This window comes from Amphiprion ocellaris, chromosome 20 (assembly GCF_022539595.1).
Source record: "Amphiprion ocellaris isolate individual 3 ecotype Okinawa chromosome 20, ASM2253959v1, whole genome shotgun sequence".
NCBI lineage: Eukaryota > Metazoa > Chordata > Actinopteri > Pomacentridae > Amphiprion > Amphiprion ocellaris.
Genome location: NC_072785.1, coordinates 25,665,233 through 25,689,338, shown reverse-complemented (window position 1 = coordinate 25,689,338; position 24,106 = coordinate 25,665,233). Strand labels below are relative to the sequence as shown.

Sequence of the window (24,106 nt, the reverse complement as noted above, 5' to 3'; positions counted from 1 at the left end):
TTTTAAATGCCTAAAATGAGGCAACAGAAGGAGCAAAATGTGACACAAAATGACCCAAAAAGACAGAAAGGCAACAAAAAGACGCACAAGTGTCTAATTTAGGTTATTTTGATCACTTTTGTGCCATATTTGGACCAGTTAGTGTCCTTTTGTGGTAATTTATGGTCGATTTTGTAATTTTTCATGTTCTTTCCGTTTCTCCCTATTATATTTTGTGTCTCATTTTAGTTGCTTTTGATTTCTTTTGTGTCATATTTCGGTTACTTTTTGTCTCATTTTGCATTTTTCTGTTGCCTTTTCTCTATTTGGAATCATTTTGTGTCACATTTGCTTTACTTTGTGTGTCTTTGAGGCTGAAAACGCCTAAAATAAGGGGAAAAAAATGAGTACACCGTGACATAAAATGACCCCAGAAGAGAGAGAGGCAACAGAAAGATGCAAAATGAAGCCAAAATCAACAAAATGAGACACAAAGTGACCCAAATGTGACAAAAAATGTACTGAGAGAGAAACAGAATGGCTACAAAGAGATGGGAAACGACAGAAATGTGACAAAAAAAATGACCATAAATCAAACAGGAAAGTGTTTTTCTGCAAACAAATGCTTTTTTCCATCATCACTCTCTAGAAGCGGAGGGTGAAACTCTCCACACACAGTAGTGACATTAAATTGCTCTATAATATACAAAGAAATGGAAAAAACAGGATGTTTCGGAGTGAGGAGGAGGAGAAACACTGTTGGCTTCGAGGTTTCTTCAATAAAAAGTGACACAGTGCTTTATGGTTGTTGACCTGTTTTACAAGAGCTGCACTGTGTTTACTGTGCAGGAAGACTTTGGCCTGTTTTCTCTCCACGTTTGTGTTAATAATAAGGTCACGCATCATTTGTTTCGAAAATTAAATTCCTGCCATATCAGACATCCTTGTTTAATGTTAGATTATATAGAAAACCATTAACACTCATTCAATAAACACACTTTGGGACAGCTTGCAAACAAAACCTACTTTTAATCACAGAAAACTTTCAACATTAAATACATTTTAAAAAAATTAAAGTGCTTTTATCAAAAGCGCAAAGCTGCTGTATTGTTCAGTAACATGACACCATATAAAGAGAAAGATAAAACCTTGTAGCTCAATTTTTAGGGAATTAAAAGATAAATAAAGTGACTTTTTGTATTTTTCTGTTACTAAACCCCTAATAACTCATCTTGGTGTATTGAAGTTACATATTTATTGCAAATTGTTCCATTAAAATAGTTCATTCCTGCTTGAAAATGGCTTCGATGTAATTCTATGCTGTTGATTTCTCTAGAATGTGCAGATTTGTGAAGTCTCTGCACACCAGACACAGTAAAACTACTGAAAACAGAAAGTTGCAGTACTGGAGTCACTCAGATATACATGTTCAAACTGATTCTGAAGGAGAGAAATGATACAAAAAGTCTCATATTGCAAGTCGACAGGATTGGTTCTTCAGGTTTGTGATGAATGAAACCCGGGAAGTCTGAATTTGCACGAGACACTGTAGTTTCAAGGTGGAAATGCTCAATAATGGTGCTTTGCTTCATGATGCATCTAAAAAACACCACTTTAACAAGGTAAAAAAAAACTTTGATCATCACTTTACAGCATATTTGTTGCACTTTACAGCATATTTGTTGCACTTTACAGCATATTTGTTGCACTTTACAGCATATTTGTTGCACTTGCGGCATCCTTCTACATTATTAAGAACATGGATGCTGTAGTTTTTCAGGCTAACATCTGTGAGCCACTGAGCAATTTTCTATTGATTAGACACCAAAAAAACAAAAAAAACAAAACAGCAATGGAACAGAGTTGTCTCGACTAAAATCTGGAAAAATTGGGTTGAAAAGTTAAAGTTTACTAGACATCTAGATCACTCTTAGCTGTTCCTTTAATCAACAGCTGTACATTTAAATACATAAATGCTAAAATTACATAATTTAAACATATAAAATGCAGGATAAATGTTTCAAAAATTCGGATATACAACGGCCCCAGGAAGGGATCATATCTGCAACCCTGAACACGAATCAGGGAAGAACAAGTAGCAAACAGCGGGGTCCTAGTCAGTCTTTCCAAAATTCTCAGTTTCTGCCCATCCAGACTGAAATATAGCCCCAGGATTTTCAAAATAAAGGTCAGCAAAAGTCCCTTAAATGCTGGAATAATTACACTCGGTAGAAAAATGTTACCTGGCCAAATGTGTATAAATCCACCAAAAACTGGTCTTCACAAACAAACTATTTGCTCCTCAGTTTATGTAATGTTTGCTAAAAACTACAAAGCCCAGCTGTTTTAAGAAGCTCCTTAGTATTTTTTTTAAATAAACTAAATAATTATGACCTTTTTTTTTTTTTAAAGATTTGCATCTGAGAGAAACTACTGAGAAACAGTCATTTCTAGTGTTTGTTTACAAGAAGAAAAATACAGAACACCACTATTTACATCCTTTAAAATTTATCTTATTTACAGACTAATAACACAGGGTTTCTAAAACAGTGAGTTCATGGTCACTATTTCCTGCTTGTAAAATTTCTATCCAGCAGAGTGACACCAAACAGCAGTAATACAAAACGCAGCATCATATACAGCTAAGTTAAGTTAGTTTTTTGCAAATACTTTACTGTTTCTTAAGAAAAATCCCTCATTTAGTCTAAACACCAAAAGCCTTTCCAGCACCTACGCTTTGTTCGAAACCCCTGACTGTATTTACAAGCGATGACTGAACACCTGAAGTGTCTTACGGCTCATTCAGAGCAGTTTACGGTCCATCAGAGCTGATGGTCGACCGGAAAAGGAAGCAGCCGGACCTGCAGCACGAGAGCGTTACGTCAGCAGCATGTGAAGCGGAAGTCGCTTCAGGTGGAGCTCAGTCTGTGCCACCCTGAAACCACTTTCTCTGGATGAGCCATCGTGTCCTTCCACTGGTCCACGGCTTCAGGGACGGGGCTGTCGAATCCCAGATGGACCTGTCCGAGACACTGTTTCCTCCTGACCGAGCTGCGACTGTAGAGTTTGACCGTCAGCGAGCAAGCGTGGTCTAAAGACGCCAGCAGAAAGTGAAACGTCTCGGCCCACTGACACTGACCCCCTGAGGCCTTCAGCACCCGAGTCTTCTTCTTCATCACCACCTGGTCCAGCTGCTGCATCTCCACTTTGACAAAAAACGCTGCAGGGGAGGGGCAACAAACAACAAATATGACAAACACAACTACTCATTTTAGTGTTTAAACGTTCAAAATAGAGATAAACTTACCTTGTGTGAGCGGTGAGGAGGATGCTGGGAGGTTTTGGGCGGCGAGGACCTGAAGCTGGATGCGACCGTTGACTGGCTGAAAGCAGGTGGTGAGATGGAGCTCAGAGTGCGACACCTGGCAGATAAACAATTATCTATTAATAATTTTAGAATTTTGAAGTGTATAAAATACAGACGTTTCACATTTTCATGATCCAGAAATCCATTTTAAGAGATAAAGTACAATACATACATCAAGAAAACAAGACTTTCGAGCATTTTTGGATGTTTTCTATAGTGCAGGGTTTGTAAAAGAGCTTTAAAAGCATTTTCAAGCACTTACAGTAGCTAGCTGGCTTAATAATGAATGAAGATATGTACACAGAAAGCTGCTCTAATATTATACTTTCTAGAATAAGCAGCCACTGAGCACCAAAGATTGACTGTTAGCATCAAGTAAATGCACTGTTCATCCATTGGGCCGGCACTGCAGCAGCTACAGTCTTGCACAGTTTGACATTTTGACCTTTAATCACAGTTTTCCCTCCAGAACCATCAGCGTAAAAAGCCAGAACACGCTGTTAGATGTCATTTAAAGACCTTTTAAGACTGGAGAACCTCAGGGCATCAAAGCTACAACACACTGACCTTTAATTGCGGGCAAAAAATACGATTTCTAGAGGCCATAAGAACATACAAAGAGCATCAGCTGTTCAAGAAACAACAAGTTTGAGGCGTTTAATATGCTGACCTTTAAACCTAACCTAATGCATTTTGTACAACACTGGAAGAAAGTGGAGAAATGTCAAAAATCTAAACTGCAGTGATCATATGTTATAAATTTCATACTATAGCAACTGATGCAAACTAGAAATTTTTTGTTGAATTTTACATTGAGGAAGCACAATAATACTCAGACTAGACATGCAGAGCAAATTGATCTGTTTTAGTTCTATTGAAACAGTTTTTAGCCACACCAGTCATACAGCTAAGCTATGCTAGCAGGGATGTTGGTCTACCACCTAAATAAACGATCTCCACAAGGTTAGAATAGACTGTAAGATCAGAACATTATTATCTGCAGTAGGGTTGTCACAGCATCTGTGGTCCAGGGTTTCATACAATATCAAAGAAGGTCTTCCTGTATCATTATCCTTCTTTAGAATCAGCTTCTGGTTTGAACACATATGGCCAAACTACTCCAATATTACAACTTGCTACTGTGCACACCATCCACTGGAAGGGAAAAAGGGTGCCAATATGTTTATAAAATAGTAGAATACTGTAACAACCAACCATCCAACCAACTAACCCATCAACCAATCAACCAAATAAAAAATGAATAAATAAATTTTGCCTGCTTTGTTTGTTTGCTTGCTTGTTTTTGTTTTGTTTTTCTTTACAGTCAAATGTAATTTAATCCTTTTTTGCCATTTTACTTGTCATTATCTGTAATTTAACAAAACTACAAAAATCTGTAAAAATGCCTTTAAAAATTGGTTAAAATTGTCCAACTTTTGACAAAAAAATAACAAATATCTGGTAAATAATGTAAATGCAGTAAAAATATTCAAATTTTATGATGATATATTGAAGAAGAACAAATTGTGCTATTGCAAAGATATTGATTTTTAATTTGGACATTAGATACAATTTTGGCCTGTTTTTATTTTTTGGTTACCATATAAATTAATAGTTTTTGTAGTTTTATCTGTTATTTAACAAAACTGCAAAAAATATTGTAAAATAACAATAAATTGCTCAAAAAAATTGGAGTTAAAACTGGATAAGAGTAGTTTTACAGTCTTACAGCAGACTTGTAGGTGAGCTGGTGTGCTTAAGCTGCAGTGAGAAAGGAAGGAACTTTATAATATAAATATGTAACTTTTATACACAGGGAGGGGTTAAATCAATGACAAGAGAGGAATTTTAAGGGTTTTTTTTGTTGGTTATTAGTTTAAAACAAAACTAACATCTTTTGGTGTACTTTGTGTTTAATGCTAATTAGCAATAGGCTAAACTAAGATAATGAAGTGCAGCTAACATTATCATCTACCCTCTTATGAAGCCTCCCAGAGCTGTGAGTGTTGCTGTAAACCTGTTTTCTCCTGATTCATCTTAGACATCCTGCTGTCCTGCTTCTTTTCGTAACGCTGCTGATACCTTTCTTCTTTGAGTTCAGCCGTCTTAAGAGCCTCCAGCGAGTGACGGTGATTTGGACAATTTGACTCCTTTGTGTCCACAGACGGGTGAAATCACAGACAGAATCAAATGAGCCCTCTGAGAAGCTAATGATGACTCACTGTCTGATCCTCTAAGTACAGAAACAGTCACATTTTACCACCAGACATACATCCATTTATCAACAAAACCACTCTCTGCTGCTGAAGTGCTTTGAGGTTTGCCCTACTTTCTATGTCTTATAATTTATCTCCAAAACAGCCTGTTTCCCAGTTTCCCTCGAAAATGAATCCGCTTTCTGTTTTTCCTGTGATTATGCAACAAAATCTGCTTCGACAGCGTACATATAATTCACCGTGGAGAAAGTTTTATGAGTGCTTGGTCCTTATTTACTGAAAGCATACAAAGGAGTGATAAAAGACAGCAGCCAGTGGAGGAAACGGTAGAGAATAAGCAGTAAAAGAAACTCTGGGATATTCCCACACAGAGTTTTTCCTCTTGGAAACAGCAGCTGAAGAGCAAGAAAGACAGCATCAGCTGATTGTATAATAAAGAATATATTTACTTTACATTGTAAACAGTGAGATACCAAACAGAGAAATTATTGCTTAGACAGTTTGACTCCAACCATATAAGTCAGCAAACACCACTCATTATTTGTCTTCCTGCATTTTTTTTCTTACTTATAGTTGTCACGTTGCGATTATTAACCAAAATCCTTCACCTGCTCAGTTCAACTCATGTTTAGCCACAATGTCTATATTTTAAAGAGCCCATGTTATGCACTTTACAGGATTATAATTATTATTTTAAAAAAAAACTGATTTTCACAACCTTGGGGCTAGTCTGATTCCAGACCTCTGAATCAAAAAATCTTACATTTGTCAGTGATTTTACTGACCAACTGATTTTAAACTGCATTTTTTCTGAATGTGAAAATAATTTATAATGTCTTTCTTAAAGGTGAAGATGCACAGATCAGTCTGGTTAAAGGTGGATCATATTTTACAACAATCTAATTAGATCAATGTAAACTCTAACAAATACTTTCTACCAGTTCTTGGTTGAAATAAGAATCTTTCCTTCCTGGTTATCCAGTAAATGTTCTCAGTCTGTGTTACCATTTTAAACCTGAGCCACAGACAAAGAAATGGAAACCAAAACCAGAGTTTGGCAGCTCACTTTTGAACTCTTACCGAGGATTTGGACGGAGGGTTGAGGTCGAGCCAGTGTTCGGTCTCCTGAAGGTCGAGCTGTCGCAGCGAGAGGACGCACTCGGCCACCGTACGTTTCTTTGGGTTGTGCGTCTGCAGCCGAAGCACCAAAGCGCTGCATCGCAACTGCTGGAGTCGCAGCGCAAACACAAAGGTCTCCATGAAGGACACATCCTGAAAGCAGAGGAGGCGTAAATGAAAGATCAGGTGGCTCTGACATAGCTCAAATAGTCAGATTCAAGCTAGAAAACTGACCTTTTATTCATATATCTAATCCAAATCAGGTAATAATCTGAAGCCTGAGCTACAGAACACAGATTTTAACCGCAAACATAAAATCACAACCTGTAAAAATGTATACCTGAGTGTGAATTGTGTATCGTGTTTTTTAAGCACAAATACCTGAGCGTATTCCTTGACGGAGCTCTTGAACTGGATGGGTTTGGGGATGGTGATGATCGCTTTAAAGCCAATCCTTTGTTGCTCTGCTCCATCTGGAGTCAGATTTAGGTCTGAACACTGATGAGAAAAAAGAAAACAGTCAAATCTACTTACAGTGGCACATTAAAAAGTAGTGTAAGTAAAAGATGATTGGATATCCAAAAAGTATAAAATTAAAAATGACACATTACTATCGTTTTTTTAAGCAGGATTATTGTTTTTAACACCATCTTTTGCAGTTTTAAATAACAGAAAAGGAAAATGAAAAGGCCTGAACCAACGGCATCTTTGGCAAGAATTAAACCTTGTAAATGCTTTTAGTAGCAAATATGAGTCTTTCAGTTCTTGTTTATGATATTATCTTTCTGTAAACACTTCTACTTTTGTTGAGGTCTAGCCATAGATTTATAATAATGTTTAGGTGAATGGATTTTGTAGGCAAAACCTTCAGTTTGCACTTCCAGAGGTCATCCGTTGTGGATTTTTAGATGTTTTTGGATCATTCATTATCCTGTTGAAGAATCCATCCTCTTTTCATATTCAGCCTTTTTTTTTTACAGACGGTGTGATGTTTCCTTCCACAACTTGCTGCTATTTCATTGAATAACTACATTTATTCTTCCCTCTACAAGTAATATGTTCCCGCTGTCACTGGCCCAAAACATGATCGATTAAACCCCACGTTTCACATTTGGAGAGGTGATCTTTCCATGACATTCTGCACCATTTTTTCCTCCAATCACACCTCTACTAGCTCCTGTCACAAAGATCTATGTCAACTTCATACTGTGCATTAACTGTTTCCATTATATATCAGGATTATTTGCAAACTTACGACACTGAATTTTGTGGTAAAGATGCAGAAATGGGTTTCTTTTGATAAGTTTTTTTTTAATGAAGGTCATATTTCTGCACAACATAACAGCATCACTCCAGAGTGTGCTAAACCTTCCTGGAGGTCTTTCTGTAAACTGCCTACCTGAACACAATCTGCTGTCTTCTTCTAGACGTCTCCTGCTTTGTGAACATCACTTATTTTAATTTTCAGAGTGCCTGGCGGCTGTTCAGAAGAGCAAATGCCTGCTTTTTGCAGGGAAAAGGTTGGAGGAGCATTTTTAAAGCTTTGAAATATTCATCAGCAGGCCTTTTACCAACGATGAGTGTGAACAAGCCACAGTCCGAGCAAGCTATTCAACCCTCTGAAATCAAAACCTACCAGAGGGGTTGAAAGGCATGTTATCTTTATAAAAATGTCAAAATTACACCATTTATCAGAGCTAGAAACTGTGAAAACAGAAAAAATTATGGACTTTCAACTTCTGTGGAGAAAATGAGCCAAATCTAAGATTAAACTTGTTACAGATTCACTATATTCCACATGTCTCATGTAAGAAACAAAGAGCCAAAAATAAACAATTTCCTTTAACCGCATTCTCTGAAAAACAAAAAAATCTGCACTTCTCAGCTCAACTGTGAAGTCATTGGTGATTCAGCTACCTACTTGTCAAAAATTGGGAGACTTTTCAGATGCACTTGATTGAACTGCAGGCTGTGTTTGCATACAGTAGACAGGAAACTATGGAAACAAAAAACATAAAACAATTTTTCTACTAGTATATTCATGTTTTCTAGTATTTAACATGGATCTTTTGGGAAATATTGCATTTTCATTACAGTTTCTCTTTTATCTTTCAATTTTTGTGAAATAAATAATGAAAGAATTTCAACTTTAGTTTTTTCATTCTTCGTGATTTACGGCATTATAACTGCATTATACTGTGCAGAACAGATCTTCAAGTTTTCTCTACTTCCAGCTATGGTTGTGTTGTTTCCACAGAGGTGCAGGACTTTAAATTGCAGCAAAACATGAGTCCACAGTGAGGAAAAACATGACAGGTGCAAAAAAGACCACGAGAGCTCAGTTCTCTTGGGATGTCCAAACTTTTGCATTCCACTGTACAGGCTAAAGTGCTCTTAAGAAGGCCAGTTTTGGTTGAAGTGCTCTGCTTAGCAAAAAAAAAACAAAAAAAAACCGACCTCCATTTACACTCTAAGAAAGTCACCAAGTCACACAATAAGGGCATTTGTGTAACGACATTGCTTTACCTGTTCATCTAAATGTCCCAGCGGAAACTTCAAGAGCTGCACTGATGTGACCTCAGGACAAAAACAAACCCCGAACTAATACCACAAACTTAATCTGGGGTGGGAAAGATATGCCACTTTTCTATTTTCTGTCCCTGCGCCTTGAAGGTTTTGCTCACATCTCTGCATGAAAACACCAAAACTGCAAACAAACACATCTTGAAAACACTGATCGCTAAAATCCATCAGGAAAGTTCAGTTGCTTAAAAAAAAAAAACACCCAACCTTTTCCTCCTCAGCGTTCGAGCCAAAGTTAACAGAGCACTGAGAGGAGCGAACAGAGGCCTGTATTCTGGACTAACAGAGGGTCCATTGATAAACTCTGCAGGGGAGAAACAATGAAGCTTGTTGTCAGTTTCAATCAATCCTTCCACTCACTGTATGTAACCTTACCTGAACCAGGGTGATCCACACCTGCTCCACAGCCTCCTGGTAGCTCAGCCGAACGCAAACCTTCCCCAGGTCGCGCTCGTCTCCGGACAGGGTGATGGATTCTGTAGCATTTGGGAATAAGAGGACGGAAGCATGTAGTGGTGTTCTACAAAAATTAGCTCATAAATCAAGTATAATATGATGTTAATGAGTGTTCGACGAGATCAATTTTGAAAGATTTTGTGCCAAATTTAATGTCTGATATAGAATTTTTGGATTTCCCACAAAATATGTTAAACTAACCCACCTAAATATCACATAAAGATCAACAAGATCCTCTCAGTGATGTGAAATTTATGCTTAAATTCATTGAAATAATTCAAATCTTCTCTATGTGATCAAGATTTATTTCATGTTCTATCCAACATAAATCTTTACAGCCCCAACAGCTGTAGTTAATTGTGCATATTATGGTTATATTAAAGGGTTTACATGTAAGAAACAAAGAGGCAATTTGGTATTTGCCTTGCAGAACCTTTTCAAAGCAACATGAGTTGAATTGCTGCCTGCAAAGCTGCTTGTCTTCATGCAGTAACACAATCTTTCAGGCTCATCTCTGAAGCTGAAAGATGGACTGTAGTGAAAATATTTAGAAGGGACTTTTGTGTCTGTCTTTTCATTGCTGCACAATGCAAAGTGGTCTCGATTAGATTTAATCGTGTCCATTTTTGTTCTCGGAGCAGCAGTTAGCAGGGATTTTCTCCTTCATTACAGCAGGAAACTAGTAGGAAAAAAAGAAGGTTTAATCAGTAATCGGGATTTTAGTTACCAAGGCTGCTTTCCATGGAGCTCATCATAGAAGAAGTGCCGCTGAAGACGCTGGACGTGGAATCGAAGCGCTGCAGCTGAAATCAAACGCAACAAAAACAACATTAAAACTTTAGATTTTTATTAAGATTGGGATTGCAGCTCTGTGAGGCTGAGTTTTGATAGAAACAAACCAAAGTTCATCCTCACAGAGCTATGTTTGGCATCTTAGATTAGCGTGTTAGCATGCTAATATGTTCTATTTTGTAAATTGCAAAGCACGATTAAGGTTGCAGGTACAGACTCTTTATAAAAGATGGATGTAGCATCTGAAAAGTGAAGCAAACGCTTCACTGCATTCATTCTAACAGCCTGCAGGGGGCGACTCCTCTGGTTGCAAAAAGAAGCCTGATTGTATAGAAGTCCATGAGAGAATCAGTATACGTCTCCCTTGATTTGCTACCTCAGTGAATGTTTTCCTGTTGAGGTTGTGGTCTCTGCTACAAGTTTCAAGTCTCTTTTAAGACAGCATGATTGTCATTTAGTACATTTTGGTCCCATTGAGATGAAAATAGATGATAAAGCAGGGTTTGTTTTGGTCTAAATGGTAGAATGCTGATGTTTTGCAGGTATAATTTGTACCATGTTTGGCATCTTAGGAAGCATGATTGTATATAAAAGATCGAGCCTGAAATGTAAGGCTAATACGGAAGTTTCTATAACTCGCATTTTTTCTAATGGCCAGCAGGGGGTGACTTCTCTGGTTGCAAAAAGAAGTCAGATTGTATAGAAGTCTATGAGAAAATGACCTGACTTCTACCTTGATTTACTGCCTCGGTAAACATTTTTCTATGGAGTTTATGGTCTCAGTTGCTAGTTTAGAGTTTCCTTCAATAAGCATGATGTTCATTTAGTAAATTATGGTTCCAGTGATAAGGAAAAAACAGAATAAAGCGGGGTAAGTTTTAGGATATTACTACCTTGCGACCTTATGTGTAGCGTCCATATTTTATCTATGGCTGCAGGTATTTGGTCCAAAAAACAAGTGTTGGATGAATTCTAATTTAGGCCTGATAAAGGCTCTAAATGATCAAAATGGATCCTCTTGTGATCATAAATGTGTGCACCAAATTTCACAGCAGGATCCATAAAGACTCATCCTTAGGATACTTTAAATATCTGTACAGTATCTCATGAAAATACATTCAACAGTTGCACAGTTGAGAAGTACCTATGTGCATTACAGTTCTGAGTTACTTGTACTTGAGTATTTTCATTTTCTGCTACATTTTAAGACATGCAAAGTACAATAAAAAAACTAATTTTCACAATAAGGACCTCTAAAGAATGGCCTATGTCCCCACATCCTCCTTAAAAAGTTGTTTTTTCTTAACTGCACTTGTTGTTTCACATCGTCATTCTTAATTCTGGTTTGTTTGTTTTCTCTTCGATCTGTTGCCAAGGTGCTGTAACTTTCCTGCTTTCAGTTCTTACTACTACTGTTTGCTCTTGATGCTGCCAAACTAAACATTTTAACTGCAACAAACACTGCATGCTGAGCCGGGACATCAGAGAAGGTGAAAAAAAAAATGCATCTGTGTTGGTTCACATCACGCTCTGACGTTTATCACAGTGCGGCCAATGAATCAGCCATTGTGATGTTTATCGAGGTTTTTTGGGCGAGACGTTAGATCGATTGTTTGCAATACAGTCTCGAGTATTGCTGTTCATCAATAAGCAGCTGACTTACAACACCACATCCGCTATTTAACAAAGAAATACACCCCAGCCTGGCCTTTGTTTAACTGATTAAAAACCACTTTTGTATGTTCCATCAGAAAAGCTGCAGCTGAATCACAGGTGACAAACTGAAGTAGATTCATAGAAAGAATAAGTGCTGAAATGAATAATCACTTTCCTATTGATTTGCATGTTTCAGATCCAACCTCCACTGTTCACTGCAAAAACAGACTTGACAAGTTGACAGTAATTAATAACTGAACACTTCATTAAATCACACAGTTATATAATTAAAATGGAATGTAAACAGACTTTAAAAACAATAACAGAACTCCTTCAATCTTAGATCAGTTGGTAAAGGATTTTTTTTCTCTTGCCAAGAGATACACAAAAGGACAGATAATAGTCTAATGTCTGGACGGTAAACACAAAGTTTAGCCGTTTAGATTAGCTTAGTATAAAGACTGAAAACAGAGGGAAACTGCTAGCGTGGCTCTGTCTGAATGCAACCAAAATCTGCCTCTCTGTGCATCCAAAGCTCACTTATTACTACATTATATGAAAGTCCTTTCCATTTACCAAACAAATTGTTGGCAAGAAAGCCAATCCGTGTATTTGCTAAAACCCCCCAATGGGTTTGAAAGGCATGTTGTTTTTAAAAAGTCGTCAAAATTACACAATTTTTCACAGTCAGAAATGGTCAAAACAGCAAGAATCGTTAGATTTTCAACTTTCAGGTGGTCTTTGAACTAACCGTCTGTTAGGTGCCCTTTGGTTGGGAAATTTAACCAAATATAAGCTAAAATCAACTACTTTTTTCTAAATCTCTTACTTAAAAAATGCCAAAAAAACCATAGTTTGAACCCAGTTCAGTAGAAATGCTGTTTTTTTGCTTTTCAGCACAACTGTGAAGCTACTAGAAACTCCAACAAACACTCACGAAACAAAAATTCAGGGACTTTTTGGCTGAACTGCAGGCAGTGTTTACACAGAACAGACAGCAGACAATTATTTAAACAAATTAAACATGCCAATAGCAACACACCAACGATAAATAGTCACTTTTTCCAGTAATGGCAACACCTGTAGGCACTTAGAAAAAGTATTGTACATGTTGACTTCATGTTTATTTCAAGAATATTAACTTTTTCCTTTTTTTCATGCTTTCTGGCACTATATCTGTGTCATACTGCACAGAGGAGATTTTTGAGTTCTTTCTACTTCTAGCCATGATTGTGCTGTTTCCATTAAGGTGCAGGATTTTATATCGCAGTGAAAAATGAGCCCATTGTGAGGAAAAATGTGACAGGAGCCAAAAAAAAAAAAAAAAACACCCAGAAACTCACATATGTATACCCCATTTTCCTACATAGCATTTTTTTTTTTTTTTTTCCATTAAACTCCTGTATGGCACATTTGGGCCTCCATACATATATCGCATATTCACCACTTAGGTTGATATGTTGATATTTCAAAAAACAGGTTAACTAAAAACTTTTAGCTCCAATCTTCCAGTAACACACCTGCATCTGTTTCACCTTGTCGGGATGAAGTGACCTCCTCACTTTGCCCCTTTGAATCAAAAAAAAAACCACCTTGTGCTGCTTGTTTGCAATGTTCCACTGTGCGCCGCTGAGGGCAGTGGAAACTATAAAACTATATTTAGTCTGGGTTGACACAAGGTGAGAAAGAATACAGATTAGATTGGGACCATGCTCACCTGCATGTGACTCTGAGGGCTGGACAGATCAAACATGGAGCTGCTGAGTCGCTGCTGGACGCCCGGCTTCAGGGTCCAACCTGGAGATGTTAAAATGCATTAAAGTGCTGTCATTTAGGTGGTAATTATAGATTCATGTGCAGGAATCTGTTATGAATTCAGATACGCATTTAAAACATTCACAACACTTTTCACTACAGCTGTAAACACACGTGAATGCAGACAAACTGTTGAGTCGCTGTTACATAATGAAAGATAAGGATGTGTGTTTAGCTGTAATATCCACATGTATGTAACAGACGCTTAATCTAGATACAAACTCTAGACTACATATTACAGCAAACTACCCGTGGAAAGTAGCTAAATGCATTTACTCAAGTGCAGTTTTGAGTTATTTGCAGTTTACTTATGAATTTCCCCCTTTTTTGTGCAACTTTGTAACTCTATTGTACAACAATTCTCAGACAAATATTTTACAATTTTCTTTAACTTAAGCTACTTTACAGATTTAGTATAATAACGCAAAATAAAATCCAACAAATAAATTATAAAGAATGCTATTGATTAACAGAAACCTTTGTTGATCCTTGAGTGGAAATTCACAAGCTACCCAGCAGATATCAAGTAGTTAAATCGCCTTTATCAGCTTTAATAGTATGTTGATGAACACTTTAGTGCATAAAAATTATAATCTAACAACTGAATATGCATTAATTTGAAATATGTCATTCTGTTTCATGAGTACTTTCACTTTCAGTACTTTGAATGTATTTTAATACCAATATTTTTGTACTTTTACTTTCAGAAAAACTTTAATGCATGACTTGAAAGTATTTTTACACTGTGGGTTGCTACTTTTCCTTAAATACGAGAGGTGTGTACATCCACATCTGCAGTAAATTCTTTAAAAAGTAAACTTGTGAACAAATTTGTGAGATGCGTAATGTGCCTTGGTCAATATGTTAAACATTTACTAATATTTTTTTCCAGATATCTCTAATTTTACTTTAGTTTTCATATAATATATGATAAAAAGCAGCTATAATGTGATGTTTCTGCACTCGATAACTTTAAACGTTAAAATTATTCTGATTTCCAGTCCTGAAAGTGCAGATTAAGTTTCATATAACTGCTCGATGCTACCTGGGCTCTGAGGACTGGAGTTTTTGCTCCTCAGTGTGTCTCGGCGGGCCGATCCGGGGGAGATGTACTCGGTCATCTGACCCTGACGGGTGCTGGACTCGGGGCTGTAGGTGAAGTGACCGGTGCCCAGCAGCTCGGCCTTCCTCTCTGCATACGTGCTGCGAGCTGAACCTGCACACAAACAGCAGCAGAGCCGGAGGTCAGCATTCCTCCATTCCACCAAATCATCGTCCGGAGTCGCTCGAGTGAAACGTGACAGCCTTTCATTTCTGAGCAGGATATCCTGGTCAGCAGCTGCTCATATCTCAGTAACCCCTGAGCTGATTTTAATGAAATTTCTGTGAGGCCACGAGCACTGGGAGACTTCAGTTCAGACTAGAGCTTGGATCGGTTTAGTCACTTTAACCTTTGCTACCTGAAATCAAGGCAAGATTAGATATTGTACATCCTGAGTTTAGCTGTATTTATTCTCTAGACTGCAGCATAGGGTTTCTGTCCTGCTATACGACTGTTTATCTAAAAGTCCAGAGACTGTGCCTATAAAAATCAAAAACTAATTTAAATTTGGCGGCCATTCCCACTGAAGTACTCTCCTTGTGCAGCAACACTCTGCTCCCAGTGCTCCTGCAACTCTTGTTACACTCCCTGTGGATGTCATGTTGTGTCAACATGTCAAGTACAAATTGTGATGAGCCTGAACCTACTACACTGTGATGATTTCATTTTGAAAAAGAGGAAGAAGTCACAGTGGACAGCACTAATCACAGGGTTGGTGGTTTAATACCTCACACACATTTTTACATGCCAGAGTGTCATTGGTCGAAACACTGAACCCAAAGTTGCTCTCGATGGCAGGAAAGCACCTTACCTGGCAGCTCCACTGCCATTGGTGTGTGAGTGGGTGAATGAGAAACACATCGTAATACTCTTTGAGCCGTAGAAAGGCGCTATCTCGTCTGTCTTTCTTCTATTGTTAATTGCCTTTTCCTCACCATTTTTATAGCAACACACTCTTTTCTGCAAAACAATAGTGCTCAAACAATGCTCTCAAGTGTATGGTGCTATGGTGTGTTCCAGCACTACTTGTATGCAGACAGAGGGGGTTGGAAGTACTCAGTAAAAGTTGGGACACGTGTAGAATTTGATAGCACCAACTTTCAAGGCTTGATCAACCTCCATTGCTGCAGAACAGCTTTAAGTTGTTAACCCATTTCTTGTTCCCTGAAAAAGACCTTTTGTATGACTCTGAAATGCAGATTATTTTTCAGTTTGGGTAACTTTACCTTTTTCAACCTCTGGCATGTCACCACTTATCTTTGGTGCAGACCGTTTACCATTTACATTGAGTGAAATATAGCGAGTACAGCAGGTGGGAAGCGATGATTGTTTTGTGTTGTATGTAACCACTGCATTGAGGTACCCACATGCATCGGGTAGTTTGCGCCAAATGTCCTTCCTCAGATGCCTCAGTACATGACACTCTGGGGTTGTCCTGATAGTTAGACCTTGGGGAATAGCTTCCTGTTGCTAATCCATGTGGATTTCAAAGAAAACAAGAATCCTCCTGGTGCTCCTCACCTGATGTACCTTGTCCTGTTATGGATACTGGAAGCTTTTAAACAGTAAAAACACTGTGCTGTTTCTTCTCCTGGTGGTAGCTGTAGACCCTGCTCTCATTAACATGGATGATCTTCCCTGTGAAGGTTTCCGCTGACAGACAGAATGTGATGTTTTATTCTCTCCTCCACTGTGAGGTCCAAGGTGAAAGCACAAATGCAAATAACACAGGGGCTAATGTTGATATTGCAATGCTATGTGATGTCCTGAGTCTTGGCAGTTACTACTCACAACATGCTGCCAACACATGATCTTGTCCGTCAACGAACACTACAAACAGTCCCAGAACTTTTTGATTGTCCCTCGTATGTTTAACATCCTACTGTCTGCACACATCCAGGCCTTCATGAATGACATTGAACTGAGGTGTGGCGACATTAAAGGCAATAAATCTTCTGCAAAACGCACTCACATGACTGTTGGTATAGTCTGTCTTGTTTGCACAAAAACCAAACTAAATCAGAGGTTATTTGTGGAGGTGGAAACTTCTGACTGCATTCTGGCGCTGGGAGATCAAACGTATGCCGGATCCGGTACATTTGTGGTGGCCATATTTGCCAGGACTTCATTAACTTTAGCCTCGGGCCAGTGTTCAGATCATATTTGGATTAAGGATTCATCTTGCAGCCAGTAAGGTAGGGCTTTTTTGTGTTGTATCCAAAAAGATGAAACATTACATGGTGCTCAAAGGTCTTCTTAAGTTCTTGACCCTTTGATGCACAACATGGGTCAAAAGTGATCCAAATCCAGTGGAAAAGGGGTATCTCCTGACCCACGCTGCACATCAAGGGTTAAAGAAACTCGAAGTCTGATTTGATCAATTTACAAATCAGGCTTTACAGAGAATAATAAACTCCAGAGTCTGGAAAAGATTGACATTACTGCTAAATGTGTTTTAGCTCACCCCAGTTTTCCTAAATTTGGTGTTGAGGACTCAGTTTTCTTCTATTGTTATGTCCCAAAATGTGCTGATACGACCCAACATTTGTGAAATTTGATTCATGACCCAAAATAGACACTAACATCGCAAAATCTGGAGCATCCAATCACCCATCCTTCAGATATCTGTTACCATTTTTACAGTGTTAAAAAAAAAGAAATAAACTTTTGGAGAAAAAAAACAAACAAAACAAGATGGTATTTTAGAAGCTGTGATGCCAAAAAACAAACAAAAAATGGTGGAAAATAAAGGTTTCATTAAAATAAATACCCATTTCAGTTTTTTTGCAATTAAAAAACTATTTCTAACTTTAATTTTACATGAGATCATGAGTATTTTTTGGCTTTTCCATGTTAAATGAAGAAGATTAATTGTGTAAAAACAAAGAACCTTTAACAGTCATATATAAACACAAAAACTGTATTTTGACTGATTTTGATTGCTATTTTTAATTAAATTATTTAAAGCAGATATGAAGCAGAACATAAACCAAGTGTCCGTTAAATATTTGCCTGACCAACGCTTTACTGATGCGACTGGTTTTATTTACCAACCAGTTCCATGTCAACATTATCACCTCAGACATTAATTGAACCTCTGGCTAATTAAACCAGATGGTTCGTAAATATAATGAATGACACATAACGACCTGTCTGAGGAGATAAAGCTTCTTTTAAATCATTTCCTAAAACCCACTTTTATAGACTTGCTTTTATATGAAGTTTACTTTTAGCTTTAAGCAGTGTTTCATTTTAAGGTATTGAGAAATTAACATGAGACACCTCTTCTGTTCAGGGTGGATTTGCAAATATGTGAAATTAACCATTTTCCACTTATTAAGCCAAGCAGAACAAGCTTCATACCAAAAAAATACTTTTACTCTATATATTTTTTTTTTTTTAGATTTTTTTCACTTTACAATGGATCAGTTTGACTCGCAGCATAACAGGAGGGTTGATTGCTTAACTCTCAAAATTTTTGATTATTAATTTTTAACTTTTACTTTCTTTACTTTTAGCTTTAAGTAGTTTCAGTGTGCTATTCTGTATTTATATACTACTTACCTGTTTATTTTATATGTTCTCTCTTGTTTTATTTTCATTTTACCTGCCTAGTTCTTCGGTGTGATCTTTAATTTTTTATTTCTCAATTTTTTTATATTTAATTTCGAACTTTTGATCTTCAATCTTTAACCTACCTTGTTCCTTTGTTTGATATACATCCTAATCTAACTAATTATTCATTTAACTTATTACTGCCATTTTTACTATTTATCTTATTTGACTGCTCTGCCTTGTTTTGACTGTGAAAGCACCTTGTCAATGCTGTTCTTAAGGGTACTATAAAAATAAAGTTATTACTATTTTAATCCCTTCGCGCAGGTACATACTCTGCAGGCCGGACTGTAGATTGGGGTATTGGGGTCCTCTGGGTTGGATGTATGAAGCTCTGAAGGTCGGCAGAACAAAGGGAACCTCTCGACCGTCCGGCGGCAGCTTGGAAAGGAGGTAATCTTCTGTAACTCCTCTCCTCGTCTCTGCAAGTGCTGAAGTTTCCACCTGATCTGGAGGCATCTTCAGAGCGATCACTTTAAAACAGACAAAAAAAATCCCTCAGTGGGAAACAAACAGTCTCTCAGAGCAGCTTATATAGAGAGGATAGGGTGTGAGTTTACCTTGGGTCTCCTGCTCCTTCCCCCGCTTCTTCATGAAGCTCTTGCAGCAGTTTTTGATGCACTCCATGGCTGTAACTTTAAATGTTGAAATAGTTTGAGGAAGTTGCAGTTTGTACAATGAACAATGACAGCAAAAGAGTAGGTGCCAACATTTCTAGGCACTTAATCAGGAGTTTATAACATCCTCATTGTTGTGGAAGGTCAGTGAAGTCGAGAGAGGATGAGGAGGCAGACATAGATGACTTAGGCTGAGAGTAAGGTTTACCGATATCAGGAGAAGTGACACTGACAGAGCAGCAGTACAATCAAGCAACAGCAGCATTAGTTCTGAGGATTCTCTCTGATCTTTGGGTATATATTGTAGTTGGGAGAAGGTCAGATTTCAATTACAGACCAGTATGGAGACAACTAGTCTGCTTAGTCACGTCAGAATAGACAATATCTGACTCTGACCAGAACAGAGAGTCTTGGCATATCTTCCTCCTACAGCGTCTGCCTGTTGGAAGGCATATTGTAGGATTATTTGGGATGATGTCAGCTAACAAGGAAATATCTTAGCAAGGGGAAAGAGTAACATTTCCTTGACATTTTTGTTTCAAACTGACTCCTGCACACTTGCTAATTTGCAAAAATACATTTATCAAAGATGTTTTGGTGCTTGATTTTCACCAGAAAAATGGTTTGTGACAAAGAGAAGCCATCTTAATTTCCCGCTTTGGGTGATTCAACCTTTAAAATTCATCTTTGTGTTGAAAAGTTACATGTTTAGATGTTCTTTTCCCATTAAAATAATCCCTTTCTCTTTTAAAATTCCAAAGATATAACCCACCACACTGCTGTTTCCACTATAATCTGCAGAACTGTCCACTATTTCTTAGTTGTTGCAGCTCAGCTCACCACCTCACCTACGACTCACACACTGTAAAACTGCTCTACACTGTACAAAGGCAGGTTGTAATATTGGAGTAATTTGACCACACAGGTTAAAACTGGAAACCAGTTCTGAGAAGGAACAATGACACGGAAAATCCCAGAAGTCTGAATCTGTGTTGTTGAGAGTGTCATTGTTACACTGCAGTTTAAAGGTGTTGACTGCTTTTAGTCACACAGACATGCTAAAAATGGAAAAATTGTAAGTCTGCAACCAAACACCAAATATAATTTTACTTTAGTTCCTACAGTGTAAAAAGAACAAAAAGGGCAAAAAAAAAAAAAAAACATCAAAAAAAATTGATATTTTAGTTGCTGGGACGTCAATTAAATACTGTAAAATTATGGAAAATAAGAATTTCACTAATTTCAAGAGCTCGTGTAATTTTCTGTCTTTTTAACATTTAATTAAGGAGATTTACATGTGTAGGAACAAGGAAATTACCTATAACAGACAAACATAATAGCATAACTGTATTCTGACTAATTAGCAATGCGGATATATGTTATACACTGATAAAAAAAGTGTTCTTTCAATAGTGTATAACAGTGAAAATCTATGTAATTATACAAGACATCTCATATTTAAACAACAAATCAAAACAAGCCCATTCGGTAAAATTGCAGAACTACTACTTTAGTTTCTATCACTATTTGTGTGTAAATTGAGAAATAATATTCACAGTATTAAATTTGAATTTAACTGGTTAATCTATCAAATAACAACAATTTGAAAAAAAATAAATTGCAAATGCATTTTAAAGTCTTCTTTTGTCCAAAAGAAGTCATTTATTCATAATTTCTGCATTTAAAAAAAAAACGTGCAATCAAAAGAAAAAAATATTAAAATTACTGATTTTTTTACAGTGTATATTAGTACCCTTGAAGCGTATTCCTCCAAGAAAAAAAAAGATGGCCGCATTGATTATTGATTTACAATCAGCTCAATACAGGGAGTTAAAAAAGTCGAATCATTCAAAAACTGTCCAACACAGTTCACCTGCTGCACCTCTTTTTTCATTGAATTAGTTTAGGTTTAACCTCATCACACATGTAAAACAAGAAATAATCCAGTTTTCCTGTAATAAAAGCGGAGATTTAAACTCACCCAGCGATGATTCCGGTGAATAAAAGACGAACTGTGACCATCCAGCAGCGCAGCTTCTTCTGAAAGGATCGACTGCAGAGAAATGAGCTGATCTGAGGTTTGTGCTTCTCTTTACTCTCAGGTTTCTCCCTCCTTTCTCTCTCTTCCTCCCTGTTTCCTCCCCCTTGGTTCCCGGACGGACTCTCTCCTTCCTTCTTTCCCCGAACAGCCGTGAACGCATCACTCGATGTTTTATTTACAGCTCTGAACATCTTCCAAGAAAAATAAAAGAGGATATTCGTGTCTTTGTTTGCTCTTTTACTAAAATAACGAATGACCAAGTCAGAAAACATCTCAGCCTGATGGTTCCAGCAGCTGTTGGTGAGGATTTGGACACAGTTAACTGATATAATCCCAGTTTCTGCACCAGTGCTCCCCCACTGCAACTAAAATCTAAAATCCTACGAAAACTCCACAAAATAATCTTTAAAAGATGCTCCGTTTATACCAAACTCACATTTGTAACGTCAAAATGTCCCCCAGTTTTGAGTAGCGTTCATTAATTTGTTATGATAATGATGATGATAACAATAATAAGTGAGTAATATTATTATTATTATTATTATTATTATTATTATTATTATTATTATTATTATTATTATTATTATTATTATTATTATTATTATTACTAATATTATCATCAGTGGAAGTTGATAATAATAATAAAAAGCTATTATTATTATTATTATTTTATTATTACTAATAACAATAATAATTGTTATTATAATTAATAATCAATATCTGTAATATTTTATTATTAATATTTGACTATTGTTATAGTTTTATTATTATTATTATTATTAATAATAATAATAATAATAATAATAATAATAATAATAATAATAATAATAATAATAATAATAATAATAATAATAATAATAATAATAATAATAATAATAATTATTATTATTATTATTATTATTATTATTATTATTATTATTATTATTATTATTATTATTATTATTATTATTATTATTATTATTATTATTATAAAGGCACAGATCTTTCTAATTTACTTCATTACACACAAATGTATTTATTATTTTGTTCTCTAAATATCCAAGGCTTTTTTCAAATCTCTCAAATTTAGGTTAAAATTTAATTAGCATCATCCCAAATTTTATTTTATTTTTCGCCCAAAAGTTGGTGTAGTGCTCGAAACTGGACTGATATAGCACTCTTGTTTCTTTCTTTCTTTTTAATGAGTATTATTTACACATCTTACATAACACTCAGTATCCATTGGGTTTGTTATCAAATGTATTGAAATTTCATTAATTTTGCTTCAGCAATTTTATGCAAGAAACATTTAATGTTATTTAAAATGTGGTATTTTGGTTGTGATTATAATCCCAGATTTCATGATAACGTTGTCCACTAGAGAGAAGATGGTGAATGGTTTCCAGTGGAAGTTCACATTTTCACATGTTTATCACAAACTCCCACATTTGAAATTGAATGTAAATATATATTATTAGAGCCTAGAGTAATTCTCCATCATTTGATGATTTAATCTTAACATTTATTCTTAATAACCCACATTTGCAACAAAATGAGCCCCAGTCTTGTGTAGTATTAAAAAAAATGTTATCTTGTACCCAAATTGCTCAAATTTACTTCATTACCCGCAAAAGTATGCATTATTGTTTTGCAAAATCTCCAAATCTGGTGTAGAATCCCCAAAATCAGCTGGTTTATTCCCAGTACAGTGGCTCCTGTTCATACAGCTTAATATAATACATTTAACTTCAGGAGTGTGCTCATGCTGTGAACATTTATTGTTGTGCTTTTGTTTTTCCCCCCCAGATCTTCTGTAACTTAATGTAACTATCATCTTAAATTTTGTTTTTCTGCCCTCCACTGGCCAGAAAGCAGTACAGAGTACAAAGATGTGCAGATAAAATCCCACATTTACCTCAAACTTTTGTCAAAATTCTGTGTAAGCACAGATTTAGAGTGTTGCAGACTTGAGCCAAAACTTGGAATTTGAAATAATCCCACAATTGATCATCGTCCCACGAAATATTATGTTAGAATTCTGTGTAATTTATTCTTCAAACCAGCTGTTTGGAAGTTTTGTCTCCCCCTTCAGGCAGTCAGTGGAATTACACAAACACTGCTTCTCATGATGTATGCCTTTTTAGATTATAATTCTTTCTCTATTTTTTTTAAATTCCTGAAACATCAAAAACTTTTATTTACCTGCCTGCTAGATTACCTCACAGCCAAAACTATATTCCTACACGGTAAAAAGTTAAAATAGAAAAAAATGGTGCAAATCTCACGGCAAGGGTGCTATAAAACAATATTTAAAACATCAGAAGACTGTAATGTTACAAAACTGTGAGAATGTTTTTATTTTATTATATATTTGAAATAATGATTTCATAGTTACGCACTAAAAAAGGACAAATTACTTTGAGTAAAAATACGGATTTGTCATATGGTCATTGTGTACAGTTTTGGCCTGTATTTTTAGTTTATTTAATATATTTATTTTTTACAAGCAACATGTAAATTAACTAATTTTAATCTGTGATTTTACTAGATATTGTGTGTAATTCCTAAAAAAAACTGGTAAAATATACAAAATAGCCATTTAAAAAAATAACATACGTAATCTTTCTTTAAAGTAATAGCAAATAACTGTAAAACAATCATATTTTTGCTAATTTAAATACTATAGAGTAGTAATTTTACAGCCACACATAGTAAAAGGATGAAAAATCATTAGTGAAAATAGAAAATACTTGATGTGGATGGTCAAAG

General features: G+C 36.3%; 1 protein-coding gene across 1 annotated transcript; it reads right to left on the bottom strand.

Moving 5' to 3' along the window:
- Positions 1-988: 988 nt before the first annotated feature.
- Positions 989-21,533, bottom strand: LOC111579394 (tandem C2 domains nuclear protein). The gene is made up of 11 exons (XM_023286666.3): positions 21,299-21,533; positions 19,261-19,335; positions 18,976-19,173; positions 15,029-15,199; positions 13,886-13,965; positions 10,448-10,523; positions 9,640-9,740; positions 7,063-7,179; positions 6,643-6,834; positions 3,287-3,401; positions 989-3,199 (listed from the first exon to the last, which is right to left on the bottom strand). Exons 1-11 carry the CDS (start codon positions 21,516-21,518, stop codon positions 2,889-2,891), a joined length of 1,656 nt encoding a protein of 551 aa, XP_023142434.2. The 5' UTR covers positions 21,519-21,533; the 3' UTR covers positions 989-2,888.
- Positions 21,534-24,106: the final 2,573 nt, after the last annotated feature.